The 25,487-nt window shown below is 35.9% G+C and overlaps 1 protein-coding gene across 1 annotated transcript in view; it reads left to right on the top strand.

Moving 5' to 3' along the window:
• The first annotated feature begins 13,389 nt into the window (after window positions 1–13,389).
• LOC106881512 (uncharacterized) overlaps window positions 13,390–25,487 on the top strand; it is an 85,517-nt gene continuing 73,419 nt past the window's right edge. Inside the window, exons 1-3 of the mRNA XM_089353511.1 lie at window positions 13,390–13,666; window positions 16,059–16,138; window positions 19,427–19,538. Of these exons, the coding sequence (XP_089209637.1) occupies window positions 13,516–13,666; window positions 16,059–16,138; window positions 19,427–19,538 (343 nt within the window). The 5' untranslated portion in view covers window positions 13,390–13,515. The remainder of the gene's footprint in view (window positions 13,667–16,058; window positions 16,139–19,426; window positions 19,539–25,487) is intronic.

Here is a 25,487-nt window from a genome sequence, read left to right on the forward strand (position 1 = left end):
GCTGAAATTACTATTACTCTTAAAAAACAAATTTTTGTCATCATTGTAATCTTTTTTATTTTTTCTAAACAGTATTTCATTTTGTTTAAAGCCACTGTAGCCTAACATAATGCCTGAAAGAAATAATTAATTAGGCGTAGGCATGGCTTTGTGGCTAAGAAGCTCGCTTTTCAATCATGTGGTTTCAGATTCAGTCCCACTGTGCAGCATCTTGGCCAAGGGTCTTCAATTATAGCCCTGGGCCAACCAATACCTTGTGAATGAATTTGGTAGATAAAAACTGTGTTGAAGCTTGTTCTTTGTTTGTTTGTGTGTGTATGTGCATGTACATGTGTGTGCATGCGTGTGTCTTTGTGACTATGTTTGCCCATTCTTCATCCTCCACTCACTGACCATTGCTTATGTTGATTTGTCTATGTCCTTGTGACTTAGCAGCTTGGCAAAAGAGATGGATTAAGTACCAGACTTAAAAACAATAAAAGCCTCCAAGGCAGTGCTCCAGAATGGCTACAGTCCAACAGCTGAAACCAGTAAAAAATAAAAGATAAACTACATAGTGCATTTTTAAATGATGAAAGCTCATAAGCATAACATCCGCCAGAGATGGTCATATCAAGATTGGTGGTTTATGGCCAGCTTCAGGCTTACAGTCATGAGGTCGTGAGTTCGATTCCCGGACCGGGCTGTGTGTTTTTTTCTTGAACAAGACACTTTATTTCACATTGTTCCAGTTCACTCAGCTGTAGAAATGAGTTGTGACGTTATTGGTACCAAGCTGTATCAGTCTCTACCTTTCCCTTGGATAACTTTGGTGGCGTGGAGAGTGGGGGGCTGATATGCATGGGTAACTGCTGGTCCTCAACCTTGCCTGGACTTGTGCCTTGGAGGGTAACTTTCTGGGTGCAATCCCATGGTTGTTCATGACCAAAGGGGGTCTTTTACAGTTTATCTGGCTGTTAGAATATTGCTATTATTTAACCCTACGTGAAACATGATTGAGCACACTTATAAAAAGCATTTCTGGCATGATCCTCCCATCTTCTAAATTATCTAATGTGTCCTTCTTTTAAGGGATATTTGCTTTTTTTATCATGCCAAGGAAATATGCTGGAGATGTCGCGTTTGTTTGTGTTGCAATTATGTACCACAGAAGGAAAAAGTTCACTACAAACAAATTTCTCATCAATTAAAATCAATGAGAATGTTGTTTGTTCACTCAACCCATGGATTTAGACTAGAGACATACAACATGGTGTGTGTCACTGATATTGATTCTCTAGGCTATTTCTTGTCTTACTGGAACTATGTATTAGACATGCAAGGTGATTGTCTTGGAGACTAGAATCTGGAGGCGCCAGAAAAAGAAAAAAATGTGGTAAATATGCTTTTAAACTTAGCATTAAAATACATATTTGTCAATGAAGAATTGCTGTGGTTGTTTAAACAATGTTTTAGCAGTAACAGAAAATTGAATTATACTCAGCTGAACTATAAATACAATATCATACACTGTATATTAAAAGTTATTGCTCTTGGATGTAATTATAAGACGGGAGCTTTCAATGAAGATCTAGCATAGGGATTTGAATACTGTGGCACAAGCTTCAGGTTCAAGAAGACCACAAGTGCTCTATATGAAAGTTTTGATGGCCCACAATGTGTGATGGCCTACAATCTTACTATGTTGCATAATACAAATGAAAGTGAATTTTACTTGGTGGTGAGTCACTTCCTGAAAAAAAGGTTGCATATTACTGGTTTAAATCTTGACAAATTACCCATAATGCAACCATTCTCTGAATTCTGTCACCTCCAGCAGATGTGGACTAAATACTTTAAGTAGTGTTTATAATGAGAGAGAGAGAGAGACATACAGACAGACAGACAGACAGACAGACAAACAGAGACAGAGAGTGAGAGACAAAGAGAGAGACAGAGAGTGGGGTAAAGAAGAGAAGTATTGATCCTAGTACATGACTGGAAGGATGAAAAGCAAAGATGGTTTCAGCTGGTTTTGACTACAGAAATGTAAAGGGCCGCAACCAATACCACAAGGTATAGTTATTCTCCTAACATTAGATAATCAATAATTTTTTCATCCCTATTTACAAGTTGGCAGTGGTTGGACAGATTTTCTCCAGCACAGCACCATGCCTCTTGTTGCAGTATTTTGTCTTTTCTTATGTTCAGCTTCTTGAAATTAGTCTTTACCACTTCTCTCTTCCTCTCTCTACTTCTTCCACCAGTTCCATTCACTTGAATCTCTTGGCATTCAAGTGTAATCCTCTATACACATCACATGTCCAAACCAGTGCAATCTTCTCTAATGTGTAATATATCTCATTCCTCTTCCAGGATTTTTCTCGTTTGCACTCCATCATTCATAAATACTGCCATTTTACTTCCAGTGAAACGTGCAAACTTCATTTCTTTTCACCATCCACACCTACCCTGCATTCGGTGCCCATATTTCATTGCCATGTAACACTTCACTTCATGCACAAGTATCATACAATCTGTTCTTTACCTAGAGAGAGAATCCCTTTGTTGCAAGCAGAACAGCTCCTTGAATATTTTCCAACCCATTCTTGCTCTTTATGTCATAAATCATTAAACACCACTTCCACCGCTGATTGTGTCCTCTGAATAACAGAAACCGTTGGTAATTTATCAGGACCCTTCCAAATATTTGAAAGAATTTATTTCAACGGATGCCCTTACTGCTATATCACTGTGAAACTGCTGCAAATGAAGTTTTTATTTCTATGTCAGCCTGACTGTGATTTTGCTACATCTGTTGCGTTTGCACAGTTTAAACTGGAGACACCATTCAAATAGAAATTTGGTCATGTTGACTTACTACATCTCCATTCTTCTACAAAGAAATTATTACACAGATGGTAGGAACAAACATGGTTGTATGGTTATGAAACTTGCTTCTCAACCATGTAGTTTTGGATTCAGTTCCACCATGTGGCACCTTGGACAGTTGGAAAACAAAAGAAGCCTGTTGGACATCTTCATCATTGTCATTGTCATCCCCACTGCTATCATCGTCATTGTCATCATTACCATTGTCATTATCACCACCACCACTACCATCATTGATTATTTGACAAGAGCTGACAGGTCAGAATACTGTGCCAAGCTCTACTGTCTGCTTTGGCACAGTTTCCACAAGTGGATTCCTTTCCTAATGCAAACCACTTTACAGAGTGTACTGGGTGCTTTTTATGTGGCACCAGCAGCAATGAGGTCACCGTGTAACTTACAAGACAAGACCCTTAAACTGAGGTGGGAGTAGTATCAAGGGAGGTGACTTTGTGCCAGGGGGATGAGAGATTAAAATATGATTAGAGGGACCGAAACTGATGTCTTGCAGTAAAAGTGATACATAGCTGCCTCAGTGGAAGAGAGAGAAAGGGAGAAGTGAGAGAAGGGGAGAGGGGACATAAATATATTTATATGGATATATAAATCATAGCCATGGCTGATGCTGGTGTCACACAACAGGCACCGATGCTGGTGACATACAAAAACACTAGGCCTCATGGAGGCAATGATAAATGACCAAGATCTTTGGCGGTGTGCTGTGCTTGAGAAGATCCATCAAGCCAAGTGAAATCGTAGTCGTGACCAATGCTGGTATCATGTAACAGGCACCCATATCAGTGACACGTAAAAAGCACCCATTACACTCTTGAAGGAAGGGCATCCAGGCATAGAAAGTATGACAAACCAGACTGGGACCTGGTGCAGATCCCCAGCTTACCAGTTCCAGTCAAACAGTGTAACCCATGCCAGCATGGAAAATAGACACTAAATGATGATGATGATGATAATGATAATGAAATGTGTGTGTGTGTGTGTGTGTGTGTGTGTGTGTGTGTGTGTGTGTGTGTGTGTGTGTGTGTGTGTGTGTGTGTGTGTAATACATGTATAAATGTATGCACATATGTGTGAATGTGTACTCTTGTCCTGACATCATGTGATGGTTGTAAATGAGCATCACTGTCATACAAGTGATGTTGTTTGTTTCCAGTCTTCCATGGAAAACATGTCTGACTCTGGTAAATATTAACCTTGCTTAGAAATTGATGATGGTGATGATGATGACAGCAATGATGATGATGACGACAATGATGATGGCAATAATGATGATGATGGTGATGATGACAGCAATGACGATGATGATGATGATGATGACAATGATGATGTTGGTATCATTGTTTTGATGTTTGTCTCGGTAAATGGTTATTTTACTCATATAGTCATTGTAAATACTTATCATATCAAGAATATGTATATAAAAATGTTTTGATAAAATCAGAGCTAAAAATCAAGGAAATAAAAACATGTGTTGTGTTAATTTCCTTGAAAGTATTGAAGCCATATTTTTTAAATTTAATTTTCAATGGATGGATTAATTTATGAGAATATGAAATAATAATAAAAAATTAAAAGTGTATATAAAAAGAAAAAATATAAATGTAGAGTAAACAAGTGAAAAAAAAAAAAGATAAATATATAAAGATTAATATTTTCTTGTAGAATTTCTTCTGATCTTTTAATAAGATTTCCTGCAACATTCCAGGTGTAGGAATTTTTTCCTCCTTCTTTCAAAGAATTCCATGTTTCTTTTAGCAACAATGTTCAATATGTCTAGACTGCCTCAAAGGAAACACCAAAATGGAAAGAGATAAGAATGCAAAAAAAAAGAATGAAAAAAAAAATCCTTAATCAATGTCTTGAATTATCAATAATCAATAAAGATTCCTTGTAGGCAGATGTTTAAACAAGAGATAAAGTCTTATATAATATTCTTTGACAGTTCGGTTCACTCTGTACAACTGTAACTATGAAGAAAAAAAAATAATAATATTTGTGTAATCAATGGAAGATTTGTAAATCAAAATATTTTTAAGAAACCAATTGATAATTTAATTTTGAATACATTGTCATGGTTAAGGCAATGACTTGGCAGAAACAGTGAAACATTCAAATTAAGGAAAAAAAAAAAAAAAAGCTGTAATGCAGTATTTTATTTAATCATTTTTTTAAATTCAAATGTTGATGGTGTTGCTTCTGGTTTTCATTCTTCTCAGTAAAATAAGTATCAGTAATTGCAGTGGGTTCATTTCAGTTGGGTTTTACATTTTATTTGTTTACTTTTGTTTTTGTTGCTTCAGTCATTGGAATGCAGATTCACTGGGACATCCCCTTCAAGGTGTTGAGCAAACAAATTGCCCCTAGTACTTATCTCTAAGACTGGCGCTTATTCTATCGGTCTCTTTTGCTGAGCCACTAAGTTACAGGGACATAAACACATCAAGACTAGTAGTCAAGTGATGCTGGGCGACAAAGGCACAAAGCCTCACACACATGGATATATGTGTGTGTTTGTGTGTGTGTGTGTGTGTTTGTGTGTGTGTGTGTGTGTGTGTGTGTTTGTGTGTGTGTGTGTATGTGTGTGTGTGTGTGTGGTTAAATAAATGACAAATGAGTAGGAAATTACATAATGAATTTTATTGGCTTACAGTTGTTTCTGCTATTAGATGCAGTGATCTCAGAGCTGAGTGCTTGTGCATCACCTTATAGCTTCCTCAAGCTCAAAGGATGGTGTAAGGTGATGCACAAGCACTCAGCTCTGGTTGCACTGAATGTTATAGCAGAATAGGCTGTAAGCCAATGAAATTCATTCCATAATTTCCTATTTCCTTGTCATTTATTTAATCGTGTGTGTGTGTGTGTGTGTGTGTGTGTATGTATATACACACACACACACACACATACATATATATGAGAAGCTTCTGAAGTAGAAGACACTTAACCAAAGTGCAAGACAGTGAGACTGAACTGGGAACCATGTAGTTGAGAAGCAAACTTCTTAGCACAAAGCCATTGCCTGCACCAATAATTCATATAATTTTACTCTTGCAACTGGTGAAAATGGAAATCAATATATTGTCAAAGATATTAATTCAATGGATAATAATCTATAATATTATTCTGCTTTGGTAATATTTATATGATGCTTTAACTATGGAATGAAATTGAAGACAATCTTTTATAGATATATTTATATTATTTATATTTTTCATAAGACAATGCAATGATAAAAAATATTGTAAATTATTTGTGACCATCATCATCATCATCATTTTAGCAATCATTTTTACATGCTTGCTTTAGTCAGACGGAATTTGATATGGCAGATTTTCTACGGCCGCATGCCTTTCATGTTGCCGACCCTGTCTTATATCCAAGCAAGGTAATAGTCCTCCATGGCCATACATGTTTTTTTTTTGTTTTTTTTTATAGAAGATTAGTGACAAAAGAACATTTTTTGTGTCCTGATGACACTCATGAACAACAATGTCAAGACAAAGAGACTCAAACAAACACACACACACACACACACACACTCACACACACACACATATATATATATATATATATATATATATATATATATATATATATATATATACATATATATATATATATATACATATATATATACGACAGGCAGCTTTCAGTTTCCTTCAACCAAATCCACTCACAAGGTTTTGGTCAACCTAGGACTCATAAAAGAAGATATTTGCCCAAAGTGCCATTCAGTGGGACTGAACCTGAGACCACGTTGTCAGGATGCTAGCTTTTTTACCACACTGCTACTTCTAAGAAAGTCTCATAGAAGGAAACAATAGTAGTATATCAAATGTTTATAGTAACTAATAGATGAGCAGAACTGTCAGAGCATTAGTCAAAATGGTTTGCAGAATTAACTTCTGGTTCTGTACTTTCTGATTTAAAATCATACTATTGTCAACTTTGTCAATGTTCCCGTAACTTAGCGAATGAGCAATTGAGACTGTCAGAATAATTACCAGTCTCGAAAATAAGCGTTGGCATCGATTTGTTTGAATCGAGATTGTACTTTCGCAAGGCTGCAGTTCAATGACTGAAGCAAGACAAAAGCATATTATAATGATATAATTCAGCAATGTTATAATTTTGTACCAAAATGTTTTGAAGAACTTAATTATTTCTTATAAAGAAAATAAAAATTTTTTAAAAAACTACAAAGAATACAATTTTCAAGTTGTGAAAAATAATTTTGATATTCATTAAAATAACGCCCGGAATTTTGTGAACCAACAACAACACTTCAAGAAGAAACTTGAAAAGAACTGTATAATGTGTATTTAGCGTAGGCGATGTTTTTACAAGAATCAGCAGCTAAATATAGCGAGCTGTCTTTATGTTAGAAAAAGGGATAGTTCCTCCTGTTTCATTAAAACTAGTTACATTGACAGAAAATTGAAAGAACAGTAGTAAACAACAACGAAGACAAGACAAAATAAAGGTCTAAAAGAAACCAAAAAAACAAATTACAAGCAATAGTTTCGTTTTACACAAATCTCATATGCTAACATGAGTATTGATAACAATACATTGACCTTTTAGAACGAGCTTAAACTGCCCTACCAAAACAGATTCACAGTAAACAGGCTTAAATATTCAAAACAACCAAATTTATAAAGAAAATTTCGGCCACGTACTGGTCTATTCTCTATTTTGTGGGTGTAATTGTTTCATTTATGAGTGGGATGATGTTTATGTGTGTGTGTTTCTGAATTAGCTTTTCAGTATAATCGTGTATGCGAGTGTGTGTTTCTCTGTGTTACTGTTTGTATGTGTGTCTATTTCTCAGTGTGAGATGTGTATGTATATGTAATGTGTCCATTGGAGACTTAAAATCAAGCAGAGAGAGAGAGAGAGAGAGAGAGATCTGCTTAGCAGAGGAAAAGAGACTGATCAGAAAATTAAATAATAAATAAATCAGGCAGCGTTAGTAGAAAAGAAAGAAGAGACAATTGACTTTTCATCAATGCTTTGAAGTTGAATGACCTCGCAAATAAAAACGAACGACTTGGTGTGGGAAGATGTTTCTATCGCAATGATATTTATTAGACTTGTTTGTTTATTTCACCTTTTTCTCTTATTTTATATATGTACTTTTCATTTCAATATTTCTTATAAGCAAGACAGCGGATTGACAAAATCGGTAGAGTAACCAGCAAAATACTTTGTGGCAGTTAATCATGTTGCTTTGGCTTTTAAATTCAAACATCATCAGAGTCGACTTTACCTTTCATCCTCCTCACTCTGGTATAATTCCATTCACAACCAAGGACCAGTGAGGTTTAAGATGAGGTTTCGTGAGGTTTAAGATGGAATGGAGAAGTTAGTGGTTGTAATTTCCCCCTTGCTGTGAGTTGAAAATTAAAGGTAAGTTGTCCTCCTGCATATCCTACTCAGATTTCTATCATAGTCTTGGATGAATTGCAGGAATTTAAATTAAGGTGGCAAGTTGTGCAGAATCAATTGCACACGGCACAAAATGTTAAGCAGTATTTCATCCGTCTTTATGTTGTGAGTTTGAATGCCGCCAATGTTGAATTTGCCTTTCATTCTTTAGGGGTTCCATGAAATAAGTACAAGTTGAACACAGGAGTCAATGTACAAGGGTGAGGCTGAAAAGTTCATAGGCTGATTATGAAGGAATTATGCTAGACACGTGAAATTTTTGCATGCATTAATTTCAACCCTTCTTATTAATAACTGCATTGTTTTGTTCCTGATAAACTGACATCTGACTGTTCAAAGAAGATTACAAAAGTGACAGATAGTAACTTCTCTAGAAATTGGACAAAATTTGGCATCATGGAGTGATCAAGAGCCTACAGAAAAAGGGTTTAGCCCCCAAGGACATTCATACTGATATGGTTGCTATTAGGGGATAATGCTTCAGTTTTAGCAACAGTGCAAAAGTGGGCAGCTGAGTTTAGGAAGGGAAGGGAGAGTGTTGAAGATGGCCCAAGGTCTGGATGTCCTGCAGCTACCGCCATCAAGGAAAACATTGATCATGTTCACTACATGCCGACAGATGACAGGTGATTGACAATAACTAAGACAGCCAATGCTATTAGTATAATATCCCATAAGAGAGATGAGAAAATATTCTGCATAATGAACTTAGCATGACAAAGATTTCTACTCTGTGGGTGCTGTGTCTTCTGACACTTAATTAAAAGCACACCAGGCAGATCAAATCATGAAATCTGACATTCTTTGAAGCAGACCCAGCTGGTCCCCTTGAAGGTTTCCTAAACCAGGATGAGTATTGGGCTCATCACTCTGAGTCAGAGACAAAGAGACAATTCATGCAGTGGAAACACCCACTCCTCACCTGCTCCAAAGAAGGCCAAAGTCAATTCATGTGCAAGGAAGGCGATGGCTTCAGTTTTTTAGTATGCAAAAGGGATTGTGTTCATTGACTATCTTCAAAAGGGACATGCCGTCAATGGAGAGTACAATGTCAACTTACTGAGGCAGTTCAGAAAGGCTACCAAAATCAAATGTTCAGGAAAACTAATGAAAGGGGTGTTGTTTTGTCAGGACAATGTTCCAGTACACAGGCTCTTGGTTTCAATGGCTTTTGTGCATGACTGTGGTTTTGAACTGGTTGACCATCATTCCTGCTCTCCTAATTTAGCCCCATCTGATCATCATCATCACAGAAGTGATGATGTCACATCTGCTGTTCTTGTCTTTCTTTTTCTTTTACTTCTTTCACTCATTTAACTGTGGCACTGCCTTTAGTCAAACAAATCGACCCCAGGACTTATTCTTTGTAAGCCTATATTCTATCGGTCTCTTTTGCCAAACTGCTAAGTTACGGGGACGTGAACACACTAACATCAGTTGTCAAGCAATGGGGAGCAAACACAGACACACAAACATATACATATAAATATGTGATGGGCTTCTTTCAATTTCCGTCTACCAAATCCACTCACAGGGCTTTGGTCAGCCCAAGGCTATAGTAGAAGACACTTGCCCAAGGTGCCATGCAGTGAGACTGAACCCGAAACCATGTGGTTGGTAAGCAACCTACTTACCACACAGCCACTCCTGAGCCTATGTTGATTATTTTTTTTTTGACCAACAGGATGAAAACATCTTCACCAATGGGATCAAAACACTGCAACACCGATGGAAGAAGTGTGTGAACTGCAAGGGGGGACTATTATTGAAAAATAAATCTCATTCAGTCACATTCCATGAGAGCATCTTGGTCGGCCTATGAACTTTTCAGCCAACCCTCAAAATCAACTCTTTCCCCAAAATTTCAGTTCCTTGTGCCTATAGTAGGAAGGATTATATGAATATATATTGAGCCAGTACTTGACTGGTACTTTATTTTATTGACCACTGAAAGGCAAGATCGACAACAGCAGGATTTGAACTCAGAAAGCAGAGGAGCAGTAATTTAATACCACAATGTATTTTGTATGATACCTTTAACAATTCTGCCATCTCCCTATAATAAAGTTACCCGTCAAATACTGGGTTCAGTACAATTGACTATACCCCATTCCAGAAATTTTTGGCCTTGTGCCTGTTAGAAATCAATATTTCTTTTATAAAAATCAAATCAATAAAATATAATTTTGCAAATAGAAGAAAAAAAAAAACTGTGGACAAAATAGATATAATTAAAATATATTAATAGAAGGAAAATATTGACAAAATCTATAACTGTAGTAATATATATATTAAAAACATAGAAACAGTGTGTCTGTATTCCTATTTCTTTGATAGTTAGGCTTTCTCATACACACACACACATACACACATTTATTTATGAGTAATCCTAGCTACAAGAGAAATAGGAATATAGACACAATCTTTCTATGCTTTTAATATGTGAAAAAAGTAGGGAGTCTCCTGACAGTCCATTTCAAAGTTTGTTGACTGCTCATTCCCAAATAAAACCATAGACCACTAAAGGATTATATAAAGCAATCATAAATTAGATTAACTTGGACGGCTTAATTTGCATACTTGTACTTTTGATGGATTTATTTTATGTGTGTCACAGTGTGAATCAAGATTACTGAAATAAATCTGATTATCCGAAAACTGTGACAGAATTGGAATTATAAACATACTTCTATAATTTTGATATGGTTAAATGTATCATCTCAGCATGGATCTTATTTCACCAGGTGTGTACTATAAGTAGTTATTTCAAACATATTTTACATTTTATTTACATAATAAGAATTTAGAAACTTTGTGTGAATGTAAAATAATTTGTTTTTAACCAGAGAGCTCAAAGTAGATAAAGCTTATATGATATATATATAATATATATAATATAACTGTATATAACAATTAAGATCAGATTTTTTTTCTCTAATATTCAAACAAACTTTATATATTAACTAACCCCACAAAAGATATTTATTTCAAATGACCAGAGATATATCTAGTTCAAACAACAACAACAGACACCTATATTCAAAATATTCATTACTAGCTGTTTTTCCAGGTTTCACTCGGGAAGTGTGGTAGATTTGGTTAAAGGCTATTTCCTATGTATATTTTGAATAATAAAAAGAACTAAAAATAAAAAAGACAAAAATTCCAAAAACAAAAAAAAAGTAAGAACAACCCAAAAACAATACGATGCTAAGGATTTTGCAGGTCGATATTGTAAAACTAACTTCATGTGTGTACCCATAGCCCGATGTAGTCACGGAACCTTATTTGTGGTATAACCTCGCCTTAAAAGAAAAATATATGGTAGTGCGGTTGTTGCATTGGCGACACAAGAATCTTAATCGAAACTGTTCAAGATCAATCATAGGGTGGACGTTCATGTACACTGATTAGAATTGTGAATTTCAATTATTGAAAACGTGTTCCTGGATGGATACAATTGTGCAGAGTCCGTTTGTCTCAATATGGAAAAGTTGTTTGAATGTCGACGTTTGAAGACATTTGTAACTGAAGTTAAAAAAACATAGTAATTAGAAAGAGCGTAAGCTATAGCTTGTTTTTTTTTAATGCACAAAAAATTGAAATTATTTTTTTTCTGTGCCTCTGATTAAAATTTTCGAAAAACAAACCCAGCCACATTACTTGGAAAAAAATAATCTTTATTGTGCTGGTTTTTCGTAAAATTTCGCGCATGGGAAAGGCAACAAAATCGCCCCTCCCCACTTTGAATGGGATATTCCTATCTTAAAAAGTAATAATCGATTATCTCGGTAACCATGGGAGTTGGAGGGCAATAAAAATCTCCTGAACATGAGCGTTCCATGCTGCCGCTCTGTGCTGAATTTCATGCGATTCCACTGCACCGTTCTTGAGTGGATCTGCCAACACTCAATCAATCAAGCAATCAAGAACACTGCAATTTATAGTATAGACAATAAATAAAATTTAAATATTTAGTAATTAAATAAATTATAAATAACCAAGAACTAAATAAAAAAACTATATACATATATATAATAATTAAAACTATAATACTGAAACAATGAAATAATATATATATTTGATGAATATTAATATCTTTAACTTTTATTAAACTAATCTGATTTCCAATACTTACACAAATCTTGTTAAGAGCATATAAATATATATATATATATATATATATATATATATATATATACGAGATGGTATCAAGAAGTTCCCAGACTAGTTCTATAGCACGCCAACAGATGTCAGCACTCAGTTGTGTGCACACTGAGAGCTAGCAGTGTGCTGAGTGACATCGCTATGTTTACTTCACAAGTTGAGAAATTTGTGTTTTTGTGACCACGTGTATGCTGTAGTCTGATACCATCTCGTATATATATATATATATATATATATATATATATATATATATATAAAGACAAAATGGAATAAGCAAGAGGATACATGTGAGATAGAGAGAGTCGTTGAAGAGGTCACAGGATGTGTGACGAAAGAACTTTGACAAGGATAAAAAATAACAATAAAAGCTGAAGGGAAGACCAAATGTATGGTGCGTGTGCTTAACTGGCAAAATATGACCATCCTCAAGCACAACAATGTCTGTTCCAACAAACGATTTCACATCAATAATCTTGCACAACAAATGCATACATATAAAGTAGTAGTAGTAGTAACAAAACAGTAAGCCCAGTTTATACTCGCTTAACTCTAAATAGCTTAGGCGTAATATCTTATAGCAATGTAGAGTTATCATCAACAACATCTGAAAATCGTACAAGGCTCGGATCAACACAAAATTTTACTAAACGACGTTCCCCCACCCCAGATGTCTCACTGAGGATCGAACCCAGAACTTTATGATTGCGACTCAGACTTCTTAACTAAACTGCTATCCTGATTTTCGTTCATGAACTAGTTCAGTAACTATGTCGGTCAGAATAGCATGCAGCATCGACACTCGTAAATCTCTCATTCTTTGGAAATTGTTTGCTCGTTCACTTGAAAATCTAGTACGAAACTTTATTTTTTTAATGAACCTATGTTCAAGGGAAATTATTCGGCCACTAAATTTTCTCCCCTCTTTCATAGCAACCTTAATTATTCGCCATAGCAACGAACGCACCTACGCACTCACGCAATCAATTAAGGAGTAAGTTTTAAGAGTCTTTCACAATGATGACTACGACAAGTGAAGCTATTTTTGAAATATCCGATATAAATTCGGAGTCACTAATTACAGATGTTGTAACTGTTAAAGATACGGTCCAGATACCAGTAAAAAAAGAGTATGTCATAAATACTTTAGACCACCTGAGAGCAATCGGTAAGCTTGTGAAGTCATGCATATATATATATATATATATACACACACACACACACACACAACGCACGCGTGCACACACATGTATGTATGAGTCCAAAGAATTTTTTTTTTCATATTTTTACTTTCTTTAATTTATTATTATCGACATTCGTACATTTTAACGTAATATATGACAGGTTTAAATGTCTACAAATTATTATTTGCCTGGTAAATGTGGTGGGTTGACAAAATCAGTAGTCGGTCAGACACTTGGCACTATTTAGATGCGGTCGTTTACGTACTTAGATCAAATATCGCCAAGGTGGACTTCGTCTTTCATTCTTTCATGGTTGGTAACAAGTTACCACGTAAAGTACTGGATTTGATATAAACAACTTCTCCCCCACAAGTTTGTGGTTTTGTGACTTATTTTGAAATTATTGTTCTACATTTGGCAAGGGACAACGAATAGAATCAGAGGGGCAATGGATTTAAAGCCTTACCGTGTTAGTTACGTCCCTTTTCGTTCTGTGTTCAAATTCCGCTGAGGTCATCTTTACTTTCCGTTCTTCTGGGTTTGATTAAATAAACACCAGTCAAATACCTTCACACATACATACACAGAATGTGTTGACTTGTCCAATGTTAGAAATCTTGGTTCTTCACTTCACTCTCCACCTCGCCATGGTTTTTGACAACTTTTCCCTCATGTTTTATTTCCATTTTGGGTATAGTGCAGTGAATAGAGGTAACCAGCTCTTTAACGTGACCAAAGGGTTTTCTCGAACTCATGTATTTACTTGCTCACCATCCTGTTTGATGAATTATTTGTAATTATCTTCTATAGTAATTTAAAACTGTTAATTATAATAATTACTATCCTTTTATTATTTTACCGAATGAACCATTGGTCTATTGTACTTTACGAAAGCACAATGTTACATTTGTCATTCTTTAAAAGCACAGTATAATATCTTATCATTAGATAAATATTTTTGGAACAGTGGATCTCAAAGCACATAAAATCGATAATAGTATGTAAATATTGGGTTGTGAAACCCTTTTAGCTAGAAAATGTCAAAAGCTGGCCATAGGGTTTGAATCCATATCTCTTGTAGCCATGACATCTTTGGTACAATGGTAGAAATTCGTCATGACTACAGATGTGGGTTTAAGTCCCAGTGACGGCCTTCGATTTTCCTTTCCAAAAGAAATTTTCAACCCAACATTTGTATGCTATTTTCTATAACTTTATGCACTTTGAGACCCACTGTTCCAAAAAGAATTGTTTCATGTTCTCGTGAAAGCTTTAAATTCTTATGATGTCGTTATTTTTATCTAAAGCAGTGGTTCTCAACCATTTTTTGCCCATGAACCCCTTTGATTCCTATTTTACTCTACTGGACCCACTTCTTAAAAAATAAAAATCCTATTATATTCTTATAATTAAATATTATAAGGAATTGAATAAAAAGACTGTTGAAGCATTTTGTGCTATGTAGAAGTATAACAAATTTATTGTTCATAAATTTTATCAACAAAATCTTAAATGGACTTATGAGGACCACTGGTCTAAAGAACTTGCTTTGGTGAAGTATTTTCAACATTCTTCAGCAACATTAGAATAATTAGATTGTAGTGGCGCGTGTGGCTGCCATCTTGGGAAGTGCCATTGCACATGTGCAAGGGATTTGCCGTCAGCGGAAGTACGCGAGCATGCATGCACAATGCAACACGTGGAGAATAAAGATATAGCGTTCCCTCTCTTATTCATCCAGCAGGCGTCGTGTCAACACGTATTTCTCTCAGCTTCCTTTGGTATTATAGCGGCATACCTTTCACCCGGGAACCAAACGGCTCTACACCAACCAGGAATAAATGATTGATCTGTTGTTACCGTTGACCCTCGTGTTTGTTGTATTTCTGAATTTAATAAATAGTATAAGAGCTGGGGAGAGATGGCCATGCCACCATATCTCATCCAACTCTTATAAGATTATCTCTTCCAACCTGCGAGATGTTTGGCGGGACAGGGCCACTAATGGCGAAGTTCTTGTCATCCTTGGCAGCTCACCTCACCAAGGTGTCGGATGATGCCCCATGAGGGTGCTTGGCTTTTCAAATGCTTTAGCTTCATCATTGCCTGTGGAAATACCGTGTGCATGCTCACTTGCTTCAGTAGGTTTCATTGAACCTTGTGTTGTGTGACCAGTTGAAGCTCTTGGGGTTGCATTGATATTTTTTCTTTCTTTTCTTTCTTCCTATTTTATTTACTTTTTTTCTTTATTTTGCTACTATGGCTGATATTACCTAAAGCTTTGTGAAGAATTAATTTGTAGTTAAACAGAATTATTATTTAAAACATATTTTTATTAGAAATTTATTTATAATATAATATTCTTGTTTTTAATAGACAATGATATTAAAGAAGGCACAAATGACAAAAATGTTGTTGAGAAAATTCCCTTAATTACAAACTGTATTCAAACTTTGGTAAGTAGCTTTCAACTATTCCTAATGTAATTGGGTGGTAGACTTAATGCATTGACGATTTAGCACCATCATCTGATTCTTGGGCATATTAGCAGAGTCCACTCTGTTGCAAAAATTCAGCTTTCAGGCCAGACTAGATCTTCAATCTGAGGATAGCTTTCTCATTTCCTTGCATCAGTTATTGGAGGCCCTGGAAACGGTCATGATTACTGGGTTTAACACTTCCAATCAACTTAATGTATTGTTTGATTTAATGCCATCACCTAACTCTTGGATGACCTTAGTGGAATCCCCTGTGTTGCAAGCATTGAGGTCACATCGCTGGTTCAAGAATATCTTCTTCCCACCAGTCTTAGAGACTTATAATTTGTTATCTGACTTAATTCCACCCACTTCGAACCAGGGTCTTTTTTTTTTCTTACCAGAGATCTCTGTTGTAACAATTCAGACTTTGTCTCTGATCTGGGAATAATTTCACTCTTTCTTCCACCAGTCTCAAGGTGCCCTGGAAGAGGTTATAAGGTTATGAACACAGTTTTACTTTCTGATTATGCAGTAGTAGTAGTTTCTTACATAGGCACTAAATTTAAAATTGGAGGGGAAGGTGTCAGTCAGTTAAATCAACCCCAGCATATGGCTTCAACCCCAGTATATGGGTTGAAAGGTAAAATTGATTTAGGTGGGATTTGGACCATAAATAAATAAATGAATAAATAAATAAAGGAAGAAAATGAAAATTGAACAGTTATGCTTGTGCAAAATATTTTTTCATAATTAGTCTAATAAATTAATAACAAAAGTGTTGACACAAACGATTTCTCTTAATTAAACTGTTTTTATTTTGGGAGACACTGTAGTCAAATTGACTCCAGTGTTGGACTTTATTTTATCAATCACAGATTAATGAAAGACAAGTCTGTAAATCAGCTTGGTAATAAACCAGACGAGAAATGTTAGGATGTCGATACTTAACCCCAACCATTACATAGAGACAACTACAAGCTGGAAGCTGTCCAATAATTTAGAAAATTTGGCTCACTTATCAGTGGCAGTAACTTCTTGTTCCATGCTAAGATCAATAAGTCATAGGCAAAAGTTGACTTTACTTTTGCAAAGACTTACCGAACCAATAAGAATTTCACTGCAAAGAACAAAATGTTTTAGTACAGAGCAAAGAAAAAAAAAAGAAAAAAAGGAATTGCATACGTGTGTGTGTGTGTATAGTCATAGTGCATGTGTTTGAAGGTATACTAGTATGTGTTAAAGTTCGCTATGTATGATTGAGGGAAGTGTGTGTCGAGTCCTTCTGTGGTGAGGGTCATACTTAAAGGGAAGTATAGAATGGATCTAACTATTAAAGTTGTGTATATACACATACAGACATATCTATCTATCTATCTATCTTTCTCTCTCTCTCTCTCTCTCTCTATATATATATATATATATATATATATATATATATATATATATATATATATACACACACACACACACATGCATACATATATGTATATATGCACATGTATGTATGTGCATTCATGCATACATACATATATAATTAGGTATGAAAAGGGGAGACAACTTCAAGAATGAATAATTCCCTGATATTGATATGCCATTAAGGGAAAGATAATCTGATTGTCTGTAGATAAGGGGACAGTTGTGGACACACGTTTCTGACTGAGTGGGTATCATCAGTAGAGCAGTTGTCCAACTTTGACTCCATGAGATAAAGTACTGAGACATATACAAATAGATGGAAAATTTTATGGCCGAGGGCAAGCTGCACAATCTAAAAGAAAATGGGCTAAAAGAAATAACTCAAATAGGCCATTGACATGAAGATGGGCAATAAAATATGAATATAGGTATATCAAACACCATTCAAGATAAATTCTAGATCTATTGCAATTATCTTCCCTTCAAGAGAAGAATAATTTTTACCTTATGGTAATTGTGTCAATACCAAACGTGAACAGGAGATAATCTTAAGACACAGGTGTATGCATGCACACACACACACGCACACACACACACACACACACACACACACACATGATGGGCTTCAGTCAGTATTTATTTTTTGTCTGCCAAATTTCAATTCTCTCCTGGGTCTAGCCTTGTGGCAAGGGGGATTGCGTGTTCCATAGATCCAAGGGAAAACTACTATATGCAGCTTTGCTCCTGGTAGGGCACCCAAGGCTAGCTAGTCTCCGAAGGAGGGTCCAGACTAATGGTGACCTAATGCACCTAATGGTACACCAGCTTATTGCCAAGATGGCAATCCCATCATCTGACTATTCTGCAGAGGGCCAACAACCCACCCAGAAGAACCTTCAACTTGTTACAACACCAACAGGTAGAAACCGAACTGCCCAACATTGGAACAGACCCCTGCATACCCTCAAGTAACAAGAAGTTAACTTATGAAGATCTCCAGAAGCTTAAGATCATCTTGGAGGATGCAGAGGGGCTGGCATGGTGGACTTAGTTGGATCTAAGCATGATGTCACTTCTGGGACCATTAACCTAGGATGACCTCAGCCCCATTGAGTAAGTGAGTGAATGGAATTCCATTCACAAATTATTGGTCACCCTAGGCAATAACGGACAGCACCTGCCCATGGTGCCACAAAATAGGATCAAAGCAAGAACCGTATGGTTGTGAAATGGACCTAAGTAAAACGCTGATTACATTTCTTTCTTTTTCATTTTTGAGAAATAGATAAAACTTTGTAATTAGCATTAGAATTAAGGACTAAAAACGAAGGTGTTTCATTTCTTAAAGCCTACATAAGTGTTAACAGAAAATTTACCATTTTCTTTCTGGATTTCTATCATCTTTCTGGATTTATCTTCAAAGGTAAAAATTTCTCATCTATAGAAAATAATCTTCATCAAAATGAGTGAAAAGTTTTGTAACATTTTCACTTGGATAAGCTAGTATATTTAAATGCCACTGTTACAGGCCAAAAGTATGTAATGATGGATGAAATGCCACTGAGAATTTTGTCCACCATGCTAAGGATTCTACCAGCTTGCTGCCTTAATCTATTCTAGATTAAGTTAAGATGAAGTGGGCTTGAAAGTTTGCACTTTAAATCAAAGACTACAAAAGAAGGTGTATGGAATATCCACATTTGATATCTAGTTTTTGCACATGTTATAAAAATCTTTAAACTTACTCACAAGCACATTTCAGTAGCAGAACTGAATTTTGAGTTAATTATGTATTTAATGATGAAATACTTCAAACAATATTGTTACAGATATTACAATCAATTTCAGGACAACCAACGGTTTCACTTTCATGAAGAACTGGAAAAAGAAACAATTAATAGATTTGCCCTTCAACATTGTCTCGTGAATTTACCTACAGATATCCAAAATGAAATTAATGGTAAGCAATTCCCTAACATAGATTTCTAATATTGGGAGAAGGCCACAGATGGAGAGGATTTAATTGGTTATATTCACATGGTACTTGACAGGTGTTTGTTTTATCAATCCCTGAAGGAGAAAAGGTAAAGTCACCCTCAGCAGGATTTGAACTCAGAACATAAATGGTTGTAACCAAAAACAAGAATCCATCACCCTTAATAGTTTACTAATATTAATATTTTTATTATTAATGTGGTGGAGTAGTGGAGTAGGTAGATTATCAGTTTCAAATCTATGTTGCATTCACTCTTTATCCTTTTATATTTTGGGTCCAAACAGGGACTACTTTACTTTGCATTTCTCCTGGTGTAGCCTTCGGGCTCCACCAGTCCTCAGTCAAATCGTCCAACCCATGCTAGCATGGAAAGTGGACGTTAAACGATGATGATGATGAGTTGATAAAGTAAGTACCAGGAATATTCTATGATTTACTTAAATTGACAACACCTTTTCTCTTCAGATTTCTGACTTTATACATTTGGGTAAAATTCCCAATGTTCCAGAATGCAATCTGTTTTTAACTTCTGGTTATTGCATGTTCACATCACTTATGTTACATATAAGGATGGACAAACATACACATGCACGCAGAGCCACACACATCTCTCAATATTCAGATCTAATAAAAGACAGAAAGGAAAAGTAGTTTAAGCTCCAGCACATCGTGACATGTTAGTAAACAAGAATAAAATCGAGATATAAAAAAAAAAACAAAGAAAATGAATTAAATTAACAATGAATTAATCTTCAAAGATAAATGAAAAAAATTGTATTCTTTTTATTATTATAATGAAAATGATATTAAGTTGATGATTAGTTTGATGAGAAGATACTTCATGCTATTGACTATTAATTATTTACTTTCATAATTATTGATGATGAAACACAGACAATGAACATATTTCCAGTAGACTGGTCTACAATAAAAGGTTTCTATAGAAACCAATGTCTCAAGCATCTACAAGATGTAAATTTTCTAATGTAGAAGACCAGGATTATACACGGAAATTCACAGGCCCAGCCAGGTCACACTTTCTCATATTGACCTTTCTTCAGAGTTCCATTAAGGATCATATAATATATATATATACATATATATATATATATATATATACATATAAATATATATATATACATATATATATATATATATATAAAACCAAAATCCTAATAAGTAGGAAGGTAGATAAAACACAAACCCCTTCAGGTAGATGGCCCTGCTCAGTATGTAGAAAAGGAGTAGGTAGTAACTCTATAAGATGTACCCGGTGCAAGCTATGGACACATAAGAGGTGCAGCAACATCAAAGGCAGGTTAACTAGCAAGTTAGTTTTTGTTTGTGGCAGATGTTCAGGTGCAATAAAGACTGCAAACAAACAGGAAACAACTTCTATCTCATTCCAGGGTGAAAAACTAGAGGTAGTCGATAGCTTCCGCTATCTGGGCGACCAAGTTAGTAGTGGGGGTGGGTGCGCTGAAAGTGTAGGTGCTAGAATAAGAATAGCCTGGGCAAAGTTTAGAGAGCTCTTACCCCTGCTGGCGACAAAGGGACTCTCACTCAGAGTAAAAGGCAGACTGTATGACGCATGCGTACGAACAACCATGCTACATGGCAGTGAAACATGGGCTGTAACTGCTGAGGACATACGTAAGCTCGCAAGGAATGAAGCCAGTATGCTCCGTTGGATGTGTAATGTCAATGTGAATACCCGTCAGAGTGTAAGTATCTTGAGAGAAAAGCTGAACATTAGAAGCATCAGTTGTGGCGTGCAAGAGAGACGATTGCGCTGGTATGGACATGTGGTGAGAATGGAGGAGGATAGCTGCGTGAAAAAGTGCCACACCCTAACAGTTGAGGGAACCCGTGGAAGAGGTAGGCCCAGGAAGACCTGGGCTGAGGTGGTGAGGCAAGACCTTCGTACATTGGGCCTCACCGAGGCGATGACTACGGACCGAGACCTTTGGAAATGGGCTGTGCGTGAGAAGACCCGGCAAGCCAAGTAAGATCGTTGCCAGTGCCCCTGGACTGGTTCTTGTGCGGGTGGCACATGAGATGCACCATTTTGAGCGTGGCCGTTGCCAGTACCGCCTGACTGGCTCCTGTAGGATTTTCGAGCGAGATCGTTGCCAGTGCCCCTGGACTGGCTTGTGCGGGTGGCACATAAAAGACACCATTTCGAGCGTGGCCGTTTTCGTGCGGGTGACACGTAAAAGCACCCACTACACTCTCTGAGTGGTTGGCGTTAGGAAGGGCATCCAGCTGTAGAAACTCTGCCAAATCAGACTGGAGCCTGGTGTTGCCATCCGGTTTCACCAGTCCTCAGTCAAATCGTCCAACCCATGCTAGCATGGAAAGCGGACGTTAAACGATGATGATGATGATGTTGATATATATATATATATATATATATATATATATACATATATATATATATATATATATATATATATATATATGTTGTTGTACTTGGGGATGGTCATGTTGCCAGTTTAGCCAATAAAAACACACGCACTGTATATTTGGTGTTAATTTGCTTCAGCTTTATATTACATTACATTACATTAATCCTATTTCAGCCAAAGCTCTTTCGTCACACTTATGTGTGTCCCACCTTGCTAACTATCAGCCATAAATACAAAATGGCTGATAGTTAGCAAGGTGGGACACACATAAGAAAAAAGAAAGCAAAGGACCACTGATGAGGTCACAGAAGTGTGACAAAAGAACTCTGGCCGAAATAGGATTAATGTAATATAATGTAATATAAAGCTGAAGCAAATTAACACCAAATATACAGTGCGTATGTTTTTATTGGCTAAACTGGCAATATGACCATCCCCAAGTACAACAACATCTGTTTCAACACACGATTTCACATCAAAAATCTTGCAAAACAAATATATATATATATATATCTACTAGCAGCTAAGCCCGGCTCCACCCGGTCGGTTTGGGTGATGTGGCTGTAAAACCTGCTCTGTGTAAGCATTCAACTTGTTTGGGCACACTTACATTAAAAGGCAACTTTAGAATGATTTTTTTCTGTCAAGATGCTAAAAATAACTGACCAACAAAAAAAAAAGCAACCAAGATTCAACCAAATCAAAAAAGAAACCCAAATACTAAGTGAACAAAGATGAACCATCCCACTTCTACTGCACACACACACACACACACACACACACACACACAAACACACATTCACATACCACCTTTTACATACAGATATATTCACACAGAGTTGAAACGCTGTTTGATTTATTTTTTCATCATCCCACTACCAAGTATGACATCACCCCTTCCTTTCTCATTCATAAACACAAGAGTATTATTATAGTAGATTATCTCAGTAACCATGAGAGCTATGAAAAAATATAAAGCCCAGCTTCACCACCGGATCATTCTACACATCTGTGTAATTTTTCGCACAATTCCACCCAGCCGTTTGACCATGAACCCCAAGACAAAAAAGAATTGCCCATGTCAAATTTATATATATATATATATATATATCATCATCATCATCGTCGTTTAACGTCCTCTTTCCATGCTAGCATGGGTTGGACGACTTAACTGAGGACTGGCAAGCCAGAAGGCTGCACCAGGCTCCAATCTGATCTGGCAGAGTTTCTACAGCTGGAAATCGGTGATGCCATGATTTTATATCCAGTTGTTAATTTTACATTGCTATGATTTTAAACGATAAAGATATGTGTATCCTGAGATTATGAATTTAGATCAAGTTATTTTGACATTGCTGTGATTCTTAATCAGAAGTGGTTAGCTTGCAGCTTCGAAGTAAACATGGTTGAATGAAATCATAATACTGGAATATATTTTTGTTGGCTTAATTTTATTCAAAGCTTATTTTTCAACTTATTGTGAATGCTTGAAATGTTAATTATGCATTGATGCGATTTTAGATGATAATGATATGTGTGTTGTGATATCATTGGGAAGAATAAGCACCTACTTAAAGTTATCAATAGCAGATGAATGTATTTGTTTGTGCATGATGAGTGTTTGTCAAGTTAAGGCTTTTAAGGGCAAACATAAACTTATTGAAAAAATGATTGGTGAATTTTCAAGAGTTCCTTCAAAAATGGTAGATTTGGATAAGAGCCAAGACATTTGTAATCTTCAATTCTAAAATAGTTCTTCTAAACTACAAGAAACAGGAAACTGATATGATAAAGTATATATTTTTTTTATTGATTTTTTTCTATCATGATTTTTGCTCACAATAACTTGTGAGAACTTAACCTAGGAAAACCCATGGAGCACGTTGCTCATGAATGTTACTTTCATTATTAATTATAGAATACAGTTCTTTTCTTCATTTATACTCCAGTATCAGAAAGATGTTGACATGTCACCCTATCTTTTAATGAATTATTCAATATTCTTATGTTCAACATTAATGTGCTATCTTGTAAATATTATTTTAATTCAAGCTTCCATATTCTCACCCTATTATGCAAATATCACTTATATAATATTTTGATCAATAATCCGTATATGTATCGCATTTATATTTATGCTTTACATTTCATTCTATTTGGGAATTTAAAGGTTATTTAAAGCTTTCTTGTAGCCTGATTTATCTATAAAATAATATTCTCGTTTAGTTGCATAATATTCAAAACCAAGAATAGCACTTACAGTTTATAGGTCACTGCAGTTTTCTGTTTTAATGAAGTAAATTTTGCGTATAATACTAATTCCAATTTTGTATTACTGCAAATATATTTTCATGATACTGAACACAAAAGATTTTAATGTTTCAGCAATATCATATTATCACTGGATATAACTTTAGATTCATTAAATGTAATTAAAATATATTAAACCCAATTTAACCTACATTTAACTGGAAAATAATTAGCAATTGTGATTAAGATTTTAAGGAAGCTTTAGGCTTATAAGTGATAGCTGCAGACTGAGTGTGTCATACAGAGTGCTGGGTTCCAAATGAGACTTGCTGTCCACAAGTACCTCTTATATGGAATCTGCCATCATACATCACAACTACGACGAACATCCCTCAATGGAACTTTTACTGATCTCTTGTGAGTTATACTCCTTTATGCATTTTTTTTCTCTATGTTGTATAAATATTGTGGAGGCGCAATGGCCCAGTGGTTAGGGCAGCGGACTCGCGGTCATAGGATCGCGGTTTCGATTCCCAGACCGGGCGTTGTGAGTGTTTATTGAGCGAAAACACCGAAAGCTCCACAAGGCTCCGGCAGGGGATGGTGGCGAACCCTGCTGTACTCTTTCACCACAACTTTCTCTTACTCTTTCTTCCTGTTTCTGTTGTGCCTGTATTTCAAAGGGCCAGCCTTGTCACACTGTGTCATGCTGAATATCTCCGAGAACTACATTGAGGGTACACGTGTCTGTGGAGTGCTCAGCCACTTGCACGTTAATTTCACGAGCAGGCTGTTCTGTTGATCGGATCAACTGGAACCCTCGACGTCGTAAGCGACGGAGTGCCAACAACAACATGTATAAATATTAGTATGTCATAATCTGACCTGATACTTGTTGTTTGCGTGCTATGTGTTTATTCTATTATACATGTATCAGCTTGATTGATACATCGGAGCCGATTCTCCTTTAGACACCCACCACATCCCTGCATTTAAAGTTGTATCTGAAGGCAGAGTTTAGGCACAAATTTGACCTGAACAATAATTGTATGCTCTTATTATCTTAGTGTCATTTGACATCATACTACCCACGATTTATATGTTTATTTTGATGTCATTTTAATTACAACACAAGGCTGAAAAGTTCCTGGCTTTGGGTAAAAGAAAATATAAGAGGATAAGTTAATCATGATTTTATTCAACGTATTCCCCTCTCAGATTCACACACTTATTACAGTTGTCCTTCAGTTATTCT

The sequence above is a fragment of the Octopus bimaculoides genome, chromosome 6 (assembly GCF_046866305.1).
Source record: "Octopus bimaculoides isolate indiv1 chromosome 6, ASM4686630v1, whole genome shotgun sequence".
Classification (NCBI taxonomy): Eukaryota; Metazoa; Mollusca; class Cephalopoda; order Octopoda; family Octopodidae; genus Octopus; species Octopus bimaculoides.